General features: G+C 39.1%; 1 protein-coding gene across 14 annotated transcripts in view; it reads right to left on the bottom strand.

The window, feature by feature from the left end:
• The window catches only part of CADPS (calcium dependent secretion activator), a 459,187-nt gene that overhangs the window by 111,904 nt on the left and 326,717 nt on the right, over positions 1-20,566 (bottom strand). For 7 of the 14 annotated variants that reach the window (XM_041764525.1, XM_041764524.1, XM_041764523.1 and 4 more), the window contains exons 14-18: positions 7,626-7,727; positions 5,655-5,718; positions 5,117-5,240; positions 2,697-2,765; positions 1,808-1,825 (exon numbers count right to left, since the gene is read on the bottom strand). In XM_041764525.1, the coding sequence (XP_041620459.1) occupies positions 1,808-1,825; positions 2,697-2,765; positions 5,117-5,240; positions 5,655-5,718; positions 7,626-7,727 (377 nt within the window). The remainder of the gene's footprint in view (positions 1-1,807; positions 1,826-2,696; positions 2,766-5,116; positions 5,241-5,654; positions 5,719-7,625; positions 7,728-20,566) is intronic. The other 7 variants (XM_041764526.1, XM_041764527.1, XM_041764522.1 and 4 more) reach the window with 2 other exon arrangements.

Consider the following 20,566-nt stretch of genomic DNA (forward strand, 5'->3'; position numbering starts at 1 on the left):
CTTTGACCTTAACCTTTTAGGTCTAGTTTTACACTCTTCCTGCCACCCAGTCCATTCTGTCTATCATAGTATGGACAGTATGATTTTTTGGAGTGCAAATTACTAAGCTGCTCCCTTACTTAAAAAGCCTTCACCTTTGGAAGTGAGACCTGTGGAGTTTTTCCCTTGTAAAAATCTATATGCATGCAAACACTGGCATAGATTCCAGGTTAAGAACCTCTAGACCATGAGATACAGTCTGAACCCTGTTATTAAGGTATATATGAGATCTTGCCTCCTACATACATTGCCAACATTAGCACCCATTGCTGTACCTTGTACTTAAGCGTGTGGCCTCTGTCTGGGCTCAGATTCTGGCTCTATCACTTAATCTTCTAGGAATGTGTTATTTAGCCTGTGCTTCGGATTGCTCATCTCTAAAATGGGAATAATAGTAGTATCTATCTCATAAGAGTTTTTGAGAATTAAATGAATTAATACATAAAAAGCCCTTATAGTCATACTGGGCACATAATACACATTGAATACGAATTGACTTTTTTTTAAAAAGAATTACCTATTTTTATTAGCTATACAGTTTTATGCATTTGCACATAATATTCTATCTTGGATGCCCTTCCACTTTCCACAGCTCCCTTTCACTGATTCTGATTTATCTTTCAAGATGCATTCTAGCTCACTGCCCTAGTGAAAAGTTCCATAGTTTTCTGATAATGCACTCTTACACATGACTCTATGAATTGGTGTTGCTATGTACTGAATTTGTAATTTACACTTATACACCCATTTGGATAGATGCTCCATTAGGTTAACAGCTATTTCCTTCTTATTTACTAGTCCTTGACTTTCACAACTGTACCTGGCATATGGTAGGCTCCCACTAAGCACTTGTCCAATGAGTGAATGAATAAATGAATGAATGGATGAATGGATGGATGGATGGATGGATGAATGCATACCTTCTCTTTCAGGGGGAGAAAGGCTCACGTGTTTTGAACATAGGTTTGTGAGTCTTCCAATACCAATTGCTAGCTTGATGCTTGGCATGTGCACAAAACTGCTTTCTGAATTGATCTGAAATGCATTTAACTTTGATTAAATGAAATTTGTTTAACTTTGATAAAATGATAATTATCTTTTGAGGATTTTTTTGACTTAAAAAACAATGATCAATAGTATGTACTTATTAAAGTTTCACATTAAAGCTTTCCTCAAAATATGCTCAGAAGTTTGAGGACCAAACAAGAAGAAAATTTCCAAAGCCAGAGAATTCTCTAAGATCTTTCCTCTCATGAAACTTCCAGCAACAGCCTCTGCTCAGCCATCCTTTGCGTGCATCCTGTCTCATCACACGATACGTACAAGAACAACACGGACACAACTTCTCTCTGTCTTGGCTGATAAACATTCATCAAAGAACACAAACTTCTCAGTAGGGCAGAAAACAGAAAAAAGGAATGAAAAACAAAGAGAAAGAGTAGTTTGGTTCAGTAACTTTTTTTTAAGCACATGAGGCCAAATCACCGAATACTGAAACCAAAGATGAAATGAAGCCCCGCAGCTAACCAGAATTCTGTTCCTTCAAAGCTTATGCCTTTATAGAAATTCTGCTCTATCGAGGTCAACATCTAATGGGCAAGAGATATAGTTAGACAGCACAAATTAACTCCTTAAGTATCATTGCAACTCCACATCAGTCTTTGGGAGTCCATACGTTAAGGAGCTCTTAAAAAACAAAAACAAAAACAGAAACTCAATATAACTCAACAGTCCTGATAGTTTATAATGCATAATACAGTTGGTTCACCTGCGTCCTTTTGATTCTCTATTTGAAAGAGAGAGCACAACAAGGAGAGAAGAGAGAGAGAAACAAGAACACATATGCAGGATTAATGAGCAAATGGACCAAAATGCCCCCCACTTATGTGTGATACATGATATTGGAAGGAAAAGGTTGCCCTTGGGTTCCCACCGCCCCGAAGTGTGGGGGCCAGCAAAAAAAGGCTCCTTCACAGAGGTGGAAAATGCTGCACAAATAGAAAATTAGTAAAATTAAGTTTAATGTGAAATCAAGCTATGAAACATACACGAACTCTCCAAGTGACAATTAAGTCATATGTTCTAGCCAGAGCTTATAGGACAAGGACAAGTCAAAATCTCCAGAGAGAACAAGGAAAAGCTTCCCAGCTTGAAAGAGAACAGACAGGAGGCATATAAGATCTAGTTTTTACAGAGAATGGACCACCTTGTGTGATCATACACCCAAAATAGTTTGACATCTTAAACATGGAAAAGAAGGCATGATTTTGCCCCCACTGTCCTTTATCTGACACCTAACGCATTGCTCCCGGCCTAGCGGCTACCTTTTGATTGTGTACCAGTGACAAGCACTTTACAAATTGGGGTTACACACAAGCAAAGTAAAAATGCATTCAGGTCACAGACAGAGAAGAACTGAAAAACTTACGGACAAATCTGAGTTTATCACAAACAAATGGCTTAATTGTCTAACCTGTTTTAGGCTGATAAAAAGTGACTGGACTTCTCACACTGGGTTTCACAGACAGAATCAACAGACAAGCCAATGCTAAAAAACTTGAAGCAAGGAGAGTGAGTTGGTTTGGATCTGGATTTTCTTGAAATAATGAAAACAGAAAGAGTGAAGACAGCATGGCGAGGAGGTGGTAGGTACTCACGAATGGTTAAATCCATCACTTGGGAGGCCAAGCAGAAGACAGGATGCTCATACATTTCTCTCTTTTTCCCTATAAAAGAGGATTTGGGCATGCAAGAGGCTTAGGTCAGAGGTAAAGAGGTTAAAGGTCATAGGTTAGAGGAATACGTTACATTAGCTCAAAGGAAAATAGCCACAGAGTATTTTGGGATAAACACAGGATAAAAGAAAAAGGAGTTTCAAAATTGGAGATCTACTGGATTAACCATTCAGCATGCCGTGAGTCACGAGAGAGATTGTGACCATGATTTTACACGTCTCTTTAGAATTGTTTGCAAGAGTACAATGACCAAAAACATCATGAGTAAAGGGAAACAGAATTTCATTGATTTAAGGCTCCAAGATACTAAGGATTTCAGACTTTAGTATCTAAGGCTCTTGAGGTATTTCTTCATAAACATAGTCTCCAGCAATATCACTACAACTTCTTTCCAAAATTCTCAGGGGACTAAGCTGTTAGTGCTCACAGAGGGGCCCAAATGTGAAAATGTAAGATTTCTTTTCTGAGCATAGGATCGGAACCTTGTAAAAGAAAGTTGTTTGGTAGTAATATCTTCAAAGCTGCACTGTCTCAGCCTACGGTGGACTATGTTCATGAAAGAAAACCTGATACATGCAGCCAGAGGATGTTGGGTTGTCTGAATTAACAATCCCAGCATGCTTTGAAATTGGTGTCACAGCCACTTTTGCAGAGGTAACGTCAAAAAGTGGCTGAGCCAATCACGGACAAGGAAGGAGAGAAGCGGAAGAGAGCAGGTAGTGTGGAATGAGGTACTTCTCTGAAAAGAGAGTTGGAAAAAAAAAAGATTGGTTTCTTCAAAGAATCCCCAGACCTAAAAGTCACAGTGCAAAAGATAATTAACACAACCAAGAAGAATTGAGGCACAAAAGGAAATTACAGATCAGCTGATCTACTTTGGAAATGAATGCATTTTTACTTACAGATCTTAAAGTTTGTTTTTGGATATATTTATCTGAAAGAAGAGAGCAGATCTTACCAAAAGACTAGTAATAGCTAGACCAAGGCCTACGAGGCAGCAGCCATGGCAACCGAACGTTTCTTGATCCCATCCCATCTCTGGCCTTGCCTAGAATTATTAGGTAGGTACCTGGTTGACTTTACCAAATACAACCAATCATTATGTCCTGGGAAGGTAAATGCTAGAACAATTATTTGCTAACAGCCCTTTAATGATCTTCTTGTTCCTCTATTTTTGTCACTCATTACCAAGTCAAGAGTTGATAAACATCCTTTTAGTGCCCAATTCTTAAGTGTTTCTCCCTGGGTGCATAGCAATGAATTCATTACCACTGGTACACAATTTGCATTGTCAGACAGACAAAATTGAGAGAGGGAGGACATGTAATGTACAGAACACTGCGATTTGACATGATCTTAACCTAATTCTCTAAGGAAACAAGGACTTCGGCAGGGTAAGTGATAGGGTTTTGGTGGTTGGTTAAGCCTTTTTTTCCCCCCAGTCAAGTCCTGAAGGCAGACAATGGGCATTTGCTGGTTTTAGTCAGGTGTTTCACATGTGAGAGAACATCAGATTCCAGAATGCGGACACATTGAGTTTTGCACACAGAACTTCCACATTTATACACTTACACCACTGGTCAAGTTGGGTGTGGTTTTCAAATCACCCTATAGCAGCCAACAGGGTAACAATGAAAAGTGATTAATACCTTTGCAAATGAATAGGTCCCAAAGAACCATATCTTCTCAAGTAGAGTTTACTCAAAGTGCCTTTTGGGTGATTACTTGGTCATCAGTGCCTGCTTCCCTAAAACTTGAGAGGGCAGTGGTAACAACCATCCTAGGTCTGGAGCAACAAGAATGAATGAGATCTAAAGCAAACCAGGAGCCATCAGAGATAGCTGGACACTAACCTGCCATCGAGGTTGAAATGTTACCAAAAGACAAGATACTTTCAAGGGGCAAGAAAGAGTTAAGCAAAATCTTGATGTTGTTTCATTCCATGCTTGTTCTACCTCCAAAGCTATCAACAGTGGACAACAAAGTGCTTTGTTTTCCTCTATTTAGAGAAGGTAACAATCCTACAGAACTCTTTCATAGGAAAACATTAGTCACAGAGCAAACTTAATGCCAACACAGACTCTCAGAAGGACCTTAGTTATCTGATAACATCCTATATTCAGTATTCTTCCCCTACAAAGACTGTTCCCTGGAGCCCCTGTTCTTAATTCATTTATTTGGCCACAGCCAAGGAAGCTTTCACATTTCAAGTGCTTTCAAGTTTCAATTTAACATACTCAGATGGACCACTGTTTTCTGGTGCCCGTTAGAAAAGACAGACTCTTCCCCAGGGAGCCATACCAAAATTTAAATAAAAAACTGGGGGCAGAAGGGAGCCTTACCTTCGATTTTAGCATATTCTGATAGCCGGGAATAGTTGACTAAAGCAGCCTGCTCTAGACATTTCCGGATGACTGTTTTTACCTCCTCTTGTGGTACGGGGGTCACAATATCTTTCATCAAAACCTTAAGGCGGAAAAAAAAAGATTATTATGATGGTTCAAACAAATGTGTTACTCATTTTATTTCTTAAAGAGCTTGAGTTTAAAATGAGTTGTGAATGCCTCCTTTTTGACTTAGTATTGATTGAGAGCCATCCTTAAAAAGAAAACACAGAACTGTAAAGCACAGTTAGGATGGCAAAGCCCATCTATGAATCGAGGAAGGGCCAGGAACATATCTTCAATATATGCTAACTATTTGGGAGTCTGGAGATAAAATATCTAGAATTTTGGCAGTTTCCTCACATTTATTCTGGTATTTGATGAATGGTAAACGAAGCCTTGAAAAATGACAAACTAGGTCATTCAACCACAATATTTCTTTACGATCATATTCATGTCTGTATATATGTAATCTGCCTTTTACTTTCATTCTTACCCTTTCCAAGAGTGATAAAGTAGCTTTTAAAGCACCTTCAGGTCGACCAAATGGAAAGCAATACCTAAAAAAGAGAAAATTCTTCAGGTTGCCCAAATATATTACATTTTAGCATGAAATATGCTGCAATTTGATTCCTATAGCAACTCTTTCTGAGGAACAGAAAATGCTTTTTATTTTGTCACGTTGTGTTATGTTAATCTGAGTTCACACCATATATGTGTGTATATAATGTATATATGTGTATGTGTGAATAATGACTAAAGAGAGACTCTGCAAATGTCTGCAGCAGAAAAGAATATTTAGAGTGATGACATAAGGCTCTGTTTAGATTTCTATTGTGAAGGAAAACCATTTGTTAGCTCACATGTGACCTTCTATATGATTTTAGAGACCAGCAATTAAAAAAAAATATTAGTTGAAACAGGGTGAAATCCAAACACACTCAAGTCTCCAAAGGACCACTACAGAAAATGAAAGACTGTATTTCGAGCAAATTCATGCTTTTGCTAAGTATCCTTCCTTGACTGTGGTTTTTAATTGTTATTGGCAATATCTCTTGTATATGGTATGCAATCAATAAAAATTTGTCTAGGAGGATGTTGAAGGCACAGATGGAACTATGTTGTGGATTCCTAAGAGTTCCGTTGACTATTTCAGGCTGTCACGGACCCTTAGAGACACTGTTCTCATGGTACAAAGGGACCAGCAGAAGCTACCTAAACTCAGACTATGACCTATGCAGGTGTTGGGCTGGGTGGTCTGGTGCAAGTTCTTCCCTCTCTCAGCCTTGGCTTACTTTTTATTTAATGAGAGTTATAATAACTACCTTGCTGAGTTGTTCTGGGCACAAAAAAATGAGTTAATGCCTAACTAGCCTCTAGTCCTATATCTTGACCCATAGGAAATGTTTAATAAAAATGAATTATTTATTACATTATTGTAAATGTTCTTACTATTTTTGAATTACTATTTCAGGACCTTTAATCCAGAACCACCAGTGCTGCATTACAAATGCCTGATTTGCTGCAAGGGAGCAGTGGGCTATATGCTCAAGGATGAAGCCTTGGACTTGCTTGCTGTCTTGCATGTGTATGGGGAAGAGTCAGTCTGCCAAGGCTGATCTAAGCTTCTTTCTTTCCCTTCATAGACAGCTAATCCTTTTCTGAAGTAAGGGAGAAAGTGGGGATTCTCGTGTGGGTACCATTGCCTTCCTTCTCTGTTCATGTGATCTGATTCCTAGGATTTTTCACTGATTTAGGAACCTTGAAGAAACTTCACCTTCAACTTTGTAATAGATTTTTTTTTTTAGATTTTATTTATTTGAGAGAGAGAAAGACAGAGTGAGTGAGAGAGAGCACGAGCAAGGGGAGGAGTAGAGGGAGAAGCAGGCTCCACACAGAGCAGGGAGCCCGATGCCAGACTTGATCCCAGGACCCTGAGATCAGGATCTGAGCCAAAGGCAGATGCTTCACTGACTGAGCCACCCAGGCACCCTGTAATAGATTTTAAAATAATAGACTGATGGGACACTTGGGTGGCTTAGTCGGTGAAGCATCTGCCTTTGGCTCAGATACTGATCTTAGGGTCCTGGGATTGAGTCTGGCATTGTGCTCCCTGCTCCGTGTGGAGCCTGCTTCACCTTTTCCCTTGGCAGCTCTCCCTGCTCATGCTCTCTCTCTGTCAAATAAATAAATAAAATCTTAAAAAAAAAAAAAAAAGAATAGACTGCTGACCAGGGTCAGCTTGCACAAGAAGGGCTCTGTCCTTTCAGTGGAAATAAAATACATTTAAGACTGCAAAGTCTCCTGGCTGCTGTGGAACCCTGTCCTACTGGTTTCCATTTCCATTTAGTTATTTCTTAATCTCCAGTGTGTCTCTAATAGGTTCACAGTTTTAGAAAATCAAGCTCTTTATTTGCTACTTCTCAGTGTCACCGTCCTAATAAACCTCTCAGCCCCAGATCCTTACCTAAAATGTGTAATCTGATTTTCCAGCAGAACTCGGAGTCTCTCTTTGATTTCTTCAAAACGTTCCTTCTCTTCAACAGTCACAGTTCCAATTCCATCAGGCCTAAAAGAAGACATGTCATGAAGTGACGGGAACCTCATATGCTGACACCATCAAATCAAATCTCTAGCAGGAGGAAACTGTCCATTTTAGAAGAACAACTACCATGATCAATGTGACCTTAGGAGAAGTCCTGCTTTTCAGCGCTGACTACTAAGGGGGATGGGGTATTGTTGGGGGTTATTGTTTGGCTCATTTATTGTGAAATGGTAAAAATGTACAAACTGGTGGCTATAAGGCCCAGTTTCTAGACCTTTTGTTTGGCTCACAATTTAAGATTTTGAACTATTTTCCAGCATTTTCAAAGTTAGGAGAGTTTTATAACACAATTCTTTTAAAAATTTGGAACAACTGGCATTAATTGGTGAGTGCCAAGTAACAGCTTCTTCCTCTGGTGGGGCAGGCACTCACCTGTCCACATCTCTAATTTGTGGTACCTATCTCTCTTGTAAGCACTTAGGTTTGGAGCTCCTGAATAATGCACACAAACTTCTATGAAAACCAGGTGCCTTGTAAATGTCTGTCTTTCTCAGTGCTAAATGTTCTTACGTGACTCAATTTCCAGCTTACAATTATAGATGTTCATGTTAACTTAAGTATTTGTGTATTAACTGAGGAAACAAATTACAAAACATTGTTAAAGGAGAAGACATTGATGAAAGAAATGAAAGAAAACACAAATCAGTGGAAAGATACCCTGTATTCATGGATTGGAAGAATTAATATCTTTAAAATGTCCAGACTACCACAAGTTGCCTAGAGATTCAATGTTATCCCTATCAAATTTTCAATGGCAATTTTCACAGAAATATAAAAGAAAAAACAATCCTAAAATTTATATGGAACCACCGAAGACCCAAATAATCAAAGTAATCCTGATAAAGAATGAAGATGGACGCATCACAATTACTGATTTTAAACTTCATAACAAAGCTATAGTAATCAAAGTTATATGGTACTGGCATGAAAACAGACACAGAGGCAAAGAGAACAGAACTGACAGCCCAGAAATAAACCCTTGCATATATGGTCAACTAATTTTTTTGACAGGGGAGCCAAAGATACACAAAGGGGAAGAATAGCCTCTTCAATAAATGGTGTTGGGGAAAACTGGATATTCACATGCAAAAGAATGAAATTGGAGTCTTATTAAAAAATGAGCTCAAAATGGATTAAAGATAAGCCCTGAAACTGTAAAAATCCTAGAAGAAAATACAGGGAAAAAGCTCTTTGACATTGGCTTTGGCAATGACTTTTTTTTTGATATAACACTAAAAGTACAAGCAACAAAAGCAAAAAGAGACACATGGGACTACATCAAACTAAAAAGCTTCTGCACAGCCAAATGAAAAGGCAACCTATAGAATGGGAGAATATGTTTGCAAACCATCTATCTAAAAATAGATAACAGAAAAATAGAAGTCATAAAACTCCATAGCCAAACCATTAAAAAATGGGCAGAGGATTTGAATAGACATTTTTCTGAAGAAGACCTACAGATGGCCAAAAGATATGTAAAAACATCACTAAGCATCAGGAAAATACAAATCAAAACCACAATGAGATACCACCTCACACCTGTCAGAATGGCTAGTATCAAAAAGGCAACAAACATTGGTGAGGATGTGGAGAGAAGGGAAACCTTTGTGCACTGTTGGTGGGAATGCAAACTGGTGCAGGCACTGTGGAGAATAGTATGAAGGCTCCTCAGTCAAAAATAGAACTATCACATGATCTAGTAATTCCACATCTGAGTATATAGGAAGGAAGGAAAGGAAATCACTGTTTTGAAGATATATCTGCACCCCTATGTTCATTGCAGCATTATTTACAACAGCCAAGATGTGGAAACAATCTAAGCGTCCATTGACAGAGGAATGGATAAACGAAATGAATGTGAGTATATATATACATATATATATATGTATATGTATATATATACGTATATACGTATATATATATATACACACACACACACACACACACACACACACACATATATACACATATATATACATACATATATGGAACTTGAGGGCATTACGCTAAGTGAAATAAGTCAGACAGAGAAAGACAAATAGTCTATGTTCTCACAGGTCGAATCTAAAAAAGTTGTTGCCATAAGAATAGAGGGTAGAATGGTAGTTTCCAAGCCTGAGGGGTGGGGGAAATAGGGAGTTTCTGACTAAAGGGTACAAACTCTCAGCTATAAGATGAGTAATGCACAGCGTGGTGACTACAATGAACATTACTGTATTTATATACTTGAAAGTTGTTAAGAGAGCAGATTTTAAATGTTATCACCCACACACAAAAAAATGGTAATTTTGTGAGGAGAGGTAGGTGTTAATTAACCTTGTCGTAATAATCATTTCACAATATATATGTGTATCAAATCATCACATGGTATACCTTAAACTGATACATAGTATATGTTAATGCCTCAATAAAGCTGGGAAAAAAGAGAACAAACCACATATGATGCTTTCAATGCTAATAAACTGCTGATCATTTTAATAAAAAGAAGGACCTTAGCAAAAGCAAATGAATTTCAGTTTAATCACAGTATTCTCATATTTCTAAATCATCATTAGGTTCACACGCATTTTTCCTATTTGCTTTGGACCATTCAAGTTGAAAATACAAAGGGAAGCTGCATATTTATAGCCCAAATTTATCTGTGCCAAATTAGACGTAGGATAATCTGACCCATTCAAAGACTTCAGCTTCCCAGATCCTGTAGTGACTTGTTTTGACTACTGGCTGAGCCAGTTTGCAGATTGGTGTGTCACCATGAAACTTCTATTGGAACATTCTTCAGTTTGCAAATGCAAGTCATCTTGAGACCAAACAAATGGTCTTATTTATAGGCCTTCTCAAGGATCCAGCATAAGTTGGGAAAATCCTGTATACTAGACCAGTCTGACTGCACAAAAGACTTGGCAAATGATAGCAATGCACCTCCTGTTAGGGGTTAATTGGTCAGCTTCCCTTCTTTTTACATACTAAAAATGCCCTACTTGGGGGGGGAAAAAAAAAACCAAGAAAACTTCCCCTCCCCCACATTATAAAAAATACCCCTAAGCAGTAAAATTCTATAAAATCCATTTCTTCACACTCCCCTGAACTCAAAGGAAGAAAGAAGACCAAGTGGTAAATATCAGGTAGGCTGTTAGAATCCACAAATATGCCTTTATTTTCATATTTTCTGGAAAAATCCTAAATGTTAATTCACAAAGTTTATTTAAAAACAGTTTTTTACCATGAAATGACAATGAATCTGTATTTAAGTCTCAGGATGAATTCATTGGCCTCACAAAATACATGTGACCTTTTTTTGTGGTAAACTTCTCATGTTTTTATCATAATCTACAACTTTCTTTAGGTGTGGTTTCTAGATTTAGATTTTGTTTACACAAAACACAGCTCACTAATGCACTGAACACATTTATACAATTGGCACGTACTCGGTTTGGGAAAATGGAAGCCATTTTAAGCATTTTGCTTCTCATTGGAGAACTAGCCCAGAGCAAAATGCTATAAAATATAATTTACAAATCAAGGGCGCTTGGGTGGCTCAGTTGAGTGACCGACTCTTGGTCTTAGCTTGGGTCATGGTCTCAGGGTCCTGGGATTGAGCCCCATGTCAGGCTCACGCTCAGCAGAGCCTGCTTGAGATTCTTCTCTTCCTCTGCCTTTCCCATTGCTTGCACACATGCACTCCTTCTCTTTGTCTCTCAAAATAAATAAATAAATAAATAAATAAACAATAAATATTTAATGAAAAATCTTTAAAAATAGATAATTTACAAATCAGAGAGGGGTTTACAGATGAGAGGAAAAATCATGGAAACCATTTCACATGGGCAGCCCAGAGACATGTGTGGCTATTACTAAGAGATAAACCTCCCTGATGAAAATTATCCATTCTTCACTCAACAAGCCTCCTAAGGCAATTATCAGGTAATTAGAAAGTAACTTAAAAAAAAAAAAGAGAAAGTAACTTTTAGATTTGTGTTTGAGATGATAAGAACCAATCATTTAGTGTGTACCTGTTCTTCTCAGTTAATCCTCTCTACAATGGGTATGATGACAAACATGAAATTTGGTTACATTTCTTTCCCTTTTCTTCTGATGATTCACATTTGTAGTTACTTAAGGTATGAGCCACTTCCATTTCCCTGACAATCTTTCCTTCAACTCCCTTCTGAACACTACTAATCTCACTATTCAAAAAATGTGAATGAATAAAAATTATTATTTTAATCTTTTCTTAAGTTTGCTTCTTAATCTCCTATGTCAGTGTGAATGGTTTTCTCTTAAAATAAATGAAACCAACTTTATGTCTGGAAGGTAAGCAGCACAGAATTCATCAACAAAAATAGGTGACCAGGGGCACCGGGGTGGCTCAGTGGTTGAGCCTCTGCCTTTGGCTCAGGGCGTGATCCCAGGATCCTGGCATCCTGGGATCGAGTCCCACATCGGGTTCCCTGTGGGGAGTCTGCTTCTCCTTCAGCCTATGTCTCTGCCTCTCTCTGTATCTCTCATGAATGAATAAATAAAATCTTAAAAAACATAGGTGATCAAAAAAGTCATGATTTTGACATTGAATGCAAATTTGTTTGCAGCTGCCAAAATTGCTCTGAAATGATACAAGGGATAGAGAATGTTATTTTACAAACTGAGGAGGAGACATGCAGGAATTATACAATTTATTAAAGATCACAGGTTGTAACTGTATCAGTTGAAAGGTTAAAATATCCTTTTTTCTTTGGTTTAGTTTCAATTATTTTTGAGAATTCTGTCAAATATAAATTTCTTTTCTGTTGACCCCTATAATTTGTCAATGTTGATTATACAGGCTTAGATTCTATGGAGCTACTAACTAAAAATCTTGGCTCAATATTTTGGGGAACACTGTTCTCAAAGAAGCAATAAAATTATTTTCCTGGAGAGATAGCCCTCAAACCCAAGCATGCTTCAGAATTACCTGAAGGATGGGGCTGAGAATTTGTATTTTTTAAAAAGATTTATTTATTTACTTTAGAAAGAGAGAGGGAGGGAAAGAGAGAGAGCACAAGAGCCCAGGGGGAGGAGGGGCAGAGGGAGAGAGAGAGAGAGAGAGAGAGAGAGAGAGGAGACGATCTCAAGCAGACTCCTTGCCAATTGCAGAGCCCAACCCAGGGCTGGATCCCACGACCATGACCATGAGGTCACAACTCAAGCCAAAATCAAGAGCCTGCCGTGCAACGGACTGAACCACCCAGGTGCCCTGAGAATTTGCATTTCTAACAATTTCTCTGATGCTGCCGGTTCAGGGACCACACTTTGAGAACCTCTGCTTTAGAGCAAGAAAATATTTGGTGGGTGGCTCTTTTAGTTGCCAAAAGGGTATGTTTGATGAGAGAAGAGAGAAAAATAAGAGAAGAGGGATAAAGTTGGATTTTAAATTCCTAGCTAGTAAATTCCAGGCTGAGATGTGTCTTTATTTAGGACACATGTTTAGGAGCCCTGACCACCTCCCTATCCTCCTGTGTCCTGAATGGTGCATTTTCTGCCGTCTTGTTTTTTGGCTTCTTAGCATCCACTGTTACGCCTTAACAACACCCGAACGTCCTTTGGAGGAATGACCTTGGCCGCACTGTGGGTACTCTTAGGGGGAAGGGCAAATTTGGATCCTGTTTTCCTGCTTTTTATACTGACAGCCTTCCTATAAGCCACTTCCTGCCTTTTATGGGCACTATGCATCTAAGCTGGACTATGACCTAAGCTTAGGCAACTTGACACAGTTTTCTGGAATCTTTATGTTGAGTAAATAATGAAAAGATAGAAAAAACTGGTAGAATTCACTCTCTCTAGGAGCTGTGTCCTGACCAAACAGACTGTCTTCACAGGTCAGTAGTTCTTAACCTTTGGTGGTACTTTAGAACCATGTGAGAGCTTGAGAGGTCTCATCTTCAAGCTCTCAATTCAATTTGTTCTGCAGTGGGGCCTATACATTGTGGCTTTTAAAGCTCCCCAGGTTATTGTAATGTGCCATTAAGGGTTGAGAACTATTGCTTTCATCCTGTTTCCTACTTTTCTGTAGCTCTTTCCTCTTCCTTTCTTTGAGGCTCCCAACATCACCCCCCGCAAAACTTAGATGATCCAGACTTTGTTTTTGTTACTTATACTAAACTGATGTGAGTTCATAAAGCACATATCTCCTCCTTTTTAGGAGAAGGAGGGGATATGTTCATTAACAGTAGAAGCGTTTGATGCCTTTGAACCTAGCTTTAGAATCATACACACATGCACACACCAGGGTGATGTGGTCCTGGGTCTCTGGTTCCACTAACTGCACACTGGCTAACAATTCACTTCTTGTATATCATGATCCTGCAAATTTGAGACAATATGCAGGTCAAGTGTAGTCATTTTTGGAGCCCCATCAGAGACTGGAAGCTCTCCCACCTGCAGGCCACCACTGCCACCAGAAGTGGGTCTCTCCAGCCACAACAGACTATATCACATCTGACACAGCAGGCATCTCCCGAATCCACCTTTCAAGTTTTCGGCAAACCATTTTCTCACTATCCTTCACAAAGTTGACATTTTCGGCAGCACGATAGGAAAGATGTCACGTCGGCTGCTCTTCAAGTCCTTGTCACCGTGGTCAGCACCAGTTCTGTCACCTTCACTCTCCTCACACTCTCCCATCTTGAGCCATGTCACAAATAATAATTTATCTAGAGTTGTGTCTTTCCTTTTTTTTTTTTTTGTCAGACTGAAACTACCATAACCCAGCTGCCCATCCTTTAAGCTACTAGTTACACAGATTGTTCTCCCATTCCTCAAATGCTTGTGAGCTACAGCTTATTAATTAATGTCTATTATAGGAATGATCTGATGTAATTAAGTACTAGGCTTTTAATGTGAAAGATTTTTATTCTGGTATTTGAAATTAAGTGTGAATAATCTAGTCAAAGAAACCAAGCAGCAGTGTGCTTTGTGAAAGTGAAATTATCTCCTCAGGTCATTAAATTGTCCTTACACACCCAGGTGGGCACACAGATTCCTGACGTTTTGTTACCCTGCTAGCACAGTTCTCCACACTATGTTGAAAGCTGGGACACGGAGCCCTTGTTTGGAAGGTTAGGTATCTTGTCAAAGAGGTCCAGTTACCAAATTAATTCAAAGCTTACGGTGATGGATGTGTTCTGATACTGCATCTATTTAGTGATCAAGTGTAGAACCCAGGTGTGAGAGAAAAATGTATGGATTCAAAAGAGGGAAGTGTGTCTGGTCCACTTCTCTGCATACAGCCAGCTTTAAGCTCCAATCACTACCAACAAGGGGTAAAACTCCAGCTGAAGTGGGAATATACTTTCTCTCCAAATGCAAATGTCCACATATGCTGGTGCAGGCACCGTAAACATGATATATTCTCTCTCTCCAAATGGATGCATGCCTGCAGACCGCATTATGGATCCCTGAAAATGTCCTTAAACAAGCATGATAACTGAATCCTACTTGCTACTAAATTGTTCCAGCCCAGAAACACGAGAGCTTAAAGGGCCAGAGTGGGACAGACTATCTTAGTAGATGTTCTAGCGATGCTCCCTAAATAGAACATTTAGGCCAAACACACTCTCTTAACCTCTCTCTCTTTTTAAAACGGACTTCTCCTAGCAATTCTTTATCCTTACAACTTTTAGAGTGATACCTTTGAATTTAATCCTAGAGTGGAATATTTTCCTTTGTCTCTTTCAAATGGCTAATAACTATAAATTCAAGATAACACCAAAGCATTATTGTCTCAAAAGGAGACATCCCTGCTTGCTCATCTGGATGACTTATATAATCTGTAGCTTAATTATACAGTGTAATTAGGACTTTCACATCCAATAGTCACTGCTTCATTATGAAAGCCCAGCCTTTCCCTTTCCTCTCCTCTCCCTCCAGCCCAAACCCCTTTTCTAATTATGCCCTAATGCCCCGGGGCTCAGGCACGCTGCTAAAACAAATATATCAAAGTGTTTGTTTCACAAAGACTAAGATAGGAAGCAACAACAAGCAATTTCTACAACCTTACAAATGGGCATTGAAGCTTCTTGAGGTTGGCTATTATTAATTTGATAAAGAGGCTTGGAGAGGGCACAAATATATCAGTGAGGTCTTCTTTGACTTGTTTTCTGTTCTTCATGTAGCAAAACTCAACAATATTAAAAGGTATCTTTGCTCCCTACAAAGATGGGAGTGATTGAAGTGTCTCCCTACTGAACAAATCTCAAAGAATATGGATACAATCGATAAAGGGACACTAGTCAAAGTGGTGCAGGCTCGGTCCTGAGGTGCTGAATGGAGAACCCAAGAGGTGCTGAATGGAGAACCCAAGAGGTGATTACAGAAATCATATAAAATGCATGCATTGCTGGAAAGCATGTATTTCTTTTCCCACAGAAGAACTACTTTCCAAAATTGGTACTACATAGATTTTTCTCTTTGAGGAATAAGAGAAGAGATGGGTTTTTTATCTGTTTGTTTCTAGACAAACATAGACAATTAGGCTTTAGATTCTACCCTTAACTCCTTAGGTATAGACTTCTGAGTGGTTAGGCCAGTAAAATGTGTGGCTTTTTGGTATCACACCCACCCTGGAAAACATGTTTTTACCCCAGTGAATTCAATGACCATAGGATGACACATGTTGAAATTTTAGAAAGGAAATGTATGTTACTTGATGATTTGCTATGGGCCAGAAAGATTGCTTTGATGGGATAATTCAGCACATTTTATAAGATTATATGTCTGAGTTGGAAAAGCTACTGTTTTTACAGGGCAAATTTCCTTTAGGAATGGACTCACACGGGTTAAAAGTTTGAATATAAGATCTAAAGAGAATTCCTCCTTGGGATACATACTTTTACTTGAAATGTGCTTGATTCCCCTCCCCCACCCCCCTCTTACAAGTACTTCCTATTAGGTGAAGCTGCTTTTTTAGAATTTAAGGAGTATGACTCAGTTATACATGCAAGGTCAAGCACCTGCTTGAAGCTGAGAGGCCAACCAGCCACATGTACCCAAGTACACTAATGTCTAATGTGAGTGTGTAACATTATGCCAAGAATGTGGGGGCCACTGTCATCCCCCATCCATGCTTGCCTGCCACTCAAGTACTATATTCAGAGATCGGTCAAACCAAACCATCCTTGCTACACAGTCCTGTCTCTCTATCTTTTGGGGATGGAGAGTTAAAAAGCTCTAGATATCATATCTTAAGGAGTGTGCATATGTGACAGAGGTGAAAGGAAGGAAGGAAGAGAAAGGAGAGAGAGAAAATGAGGAGAAAGGTGAGACTGGAGTGAAAGAGAAATATTTACATGTGCAAAAATGACTGATTTACTTCCAGGAAGGCACTCACAAAAAGGAAATGAAAGAAAACATGGATTGGGATTGAGGGAACAGCACAGAGGCAAGGACATGGTCAACAAAGCAAATGCCGTAGTCCAGGGAAGAGAAGATAGACACCTTAACTCTGTTAGTGGCAATGAAGAGAAGGAGGAGTGGACAGGCTTGAGAGATACTGAAGGGTATCGAGGAGGCATAGCAACTGAATCCTTGTGATGTGCTGAGGGAGAAGTAGGAGTCTAGGACAACGCCCATGGTTCTGCCTTGGGAAACCAGGTGGATGGAATTACTCACTAATTTAGGGGAACTGGTGGACTCACAGAGGAGGAAAATGAGTTCCATCAGATTACTCAGTAACTCAGATCTAACCCACAGGGATCAAATAGTCTCTGCACAGAAGCAGCACCTTGGCTCCAGATACATCTCCCAAAAGAATCCTGGGACACGTTTTCAAAGATTTCTAGAACCCATGCTCTCTTACATCTGCTTGCAGACTCATTAATCTATGCAGCTTACTTTGGATTGGGGCGGTTGGCATTATGGATTTGTTAATTGCTGATACAATGTACTTTCTACACAGGCCATATGTGAAGAGCAGCACTGGCATTCAAGAAATGTTAAATAATAATGTAAATGAGAAAAATTTCCAATCCCAATAATAAAGGGATCCAAGGAACATTGACGCAACTTGCAATCATCGGAGCTGTTTGATTGCCTTGTCACTGCGGGACAGTGACCAAAGTGATGCTAATCTAAATGTCATCTAGAAAGAATACTAAAAATATTATGGTGAAAATTAAGTACTGCAACCTTAGGAGCTGATTTAAAAATTAGAAGATATAGCGATTTACATCTGTGGGTTTTATGATCGCCAAGTGCAACCAGCTGAACATAGTCACATTTTCTTTTTCTTTCCTTCTCTCTTTGAGAAAATAGGTTCGGTTTTAAAAAGCTGGCCCAAACTAATGTTTCCTCAATCAGTGGTTCTTTTTTTCTTTTTGTAAAGATTTGTTTATTTATTTGAGGAACAGGGAGAATGAGAGAGAGAGGGAGGGGGGCAGAGAGGAAGGAAGGGAGAGAATCTTCAAGCAGACTCCCTGCTGAGGCAAAGCCCAATATGGGGCTCCATTCCAAGATTATGACTTGAGCCAAAATTAAGAGCTGGGTGACCAATTGTCTGAGCCACTCAAGCACTCCCTTAATCGATGGTTCTTAAACATTGTTACATATTAGGATCACTGGGTGAGATTTTTAGAACGTGGTGCTTAGGCCATATCCCAGATTAATTAAATCAGAATCTCTGCAGGTGAGGCTAGGGTGTCAGCATTTCCTAGGTCTCCAAGTGATTCCAATGTGTAGCCAAGTTTGACAACCAAGACTTTAACTAAGTGAGATCTGAAGACCAAATGCTTTATAATTACCTGGGGAGGAACTGATTAAAAGTACACATGCCTGGCTCCACCTAAGGCTTGCTGAATCAAATTATCTGAGGATAGGATCTAGTACTCTCCATTTTAACAAGCTCCCTGTGTGATTTATATGTACACTACAGTGTGAGAACTGCTGCACAAGATGAAAATCAGTGGTGGCAACTCTTATGCCTTTAGACATAGGATAAGTCTGTGTAAAAGAAACAAAAAAAATTCAAGTAAAAAGGAGAAATTTCAGTCCCTCACGAGGGAGTTTGGATTTTTGGACTTTGTTTGCAGAGGGCTGTCCTGTGCCTTGCAAAAGATGTTTAGAAACATCCTTGGCCTCTCTCCACTAGCTGACATTAGAACAACTATTGTCCTCCCCTCCTCAGGGTGATAATCAAAAATGTCTCCAGACATTGTCAAAAGTCCCCTGGGGGAAAAGATCCCCCCCCACCCTGCCCCAGTCAAGAATCACTGTTCTAAAAGATGCCAAACGTATGAATAGTTCCATATCTTCCAGTGCCCGGAATTACAAATAGCAATCATCTTCCTGGTTGACCAGATGTGTCTACTTTTGATTAGATGTTGTGGATTCACATAGGCATACAGAGATATGGTGCAGGCTTCATGATTTCCAGCTGCAACAGGGCAGGGCTCTGCCTCCACCTTTGGGTCTGCTAGTTATTAATAGGGAAGAAGTTAATAATTATGTAAAAAGCTACATTTTATCTAATCTGAAGCTGGTTGTGAGGTGACAGTGGGAATGAGTTCTATTGTTCAGTTAAATTCAATTAAAGGGCAATTTGTTTTCATGAGTCATGACTGCCTTCTTAATCTGGGCCAAAGAATAGATAATATCTCCACTTGCAAATAGTGTTCATTCTGGTGAAAGAGGTTCGGAAAATGGTTTCCCTTTACCAAAAGGTTGTTAATTACTATTCAAAGAAGACTCTGTCCTTATGTGATCTAAAACACTCTGGTTCTCTTCACAAGGCCAAAATTACCAGGTGAGCCATATTGATTTTGGACATCTTTAGGACAAAAATGGAAAACTCTTTAATTAATTCAGATGACTGCTATAGTATCCAGCCTCGAAATGTTGAAACTCATCAAAGGCTGAATTTGGCATCTTATACCATCCACAAATGTAAGCTCCAAAGTCAGACTATCTGTGTTTGAATTAGGATCACGTACTTGTTTGCTACAGAGTAAGTGACAGAACTTCTCTGAGCCTCAAACTCCTCAGATATTAGATGAAGCTAGTAATACTACTTCATGGGGATGTAATAAGGATAAAATGAAATGATGAATCTAAACAGCACTTCACACAGCTCCTAGCATATAGCAAGCACTTATTAAGTGGCAGCAATTATCCTTACTTGAATTAAACTTTATTTAAGGAATATGACAATGGCTTATTTCATTTGTTATCATAATCCATAGAAGATAATTTTAGAGGTTGATGGGATATCACAGATGCCATGATTCTATGTGTTCATTCTGCAGATGAGAAAACTGAGTCATAGAAATAAGATACTATCATTCTAGATTTGTGAAAAACAGACTCTAATACTCAGATCTTTAGAATCTATTCACAATGCTGATGTAGTGCAAAGAGGAAGAGCTTTGGACTCAGAATATCTGAGTTTGCCACTTATATTTGTAGACATTCAGTTTCATCCTCTGCAAAATGGATGTTAAAAAATAGCTGACCTGAAAAATGTTACAGCAAATCAGATGGAATGTATGGAAGTATAAACTTCGGAGGGCTACACAATGGATACTTAATATTATGATTCCATCTGCATTAAACATTGCAATACACACATAGACCCTGGAACACACATAAGAACACACATAAGATCCTTTTGGATAGTTTTTCAGGGCACAGGGTAGCCTCCATCAAGTGTGGCGGTTTACTTTGTGTTTCAATGCTGATTACTCCAAAAGCAGCACCTTGGACAGCATCCAGAGAGGCTCCTTTCAGGTACCTATAACATTCTCTTTGTGCTTTCTTCTCGGCTGCGAGCTACCGTT

This window comes from Vulpes lagopus, chromosome 7, assembly GCF_018345385.1.
Source record: "Vulpes lagopus strain Blue_001 chromosome 7, ASM1834538v1, whole genome shotgun sequence".
Taxonomy (NCBI): domain Eukaryota; kingdom Metazoa; phylum Chordata; class Mammalia; order Carnivora; family Canidae; genus Vulpes; species Vulpes lagopus.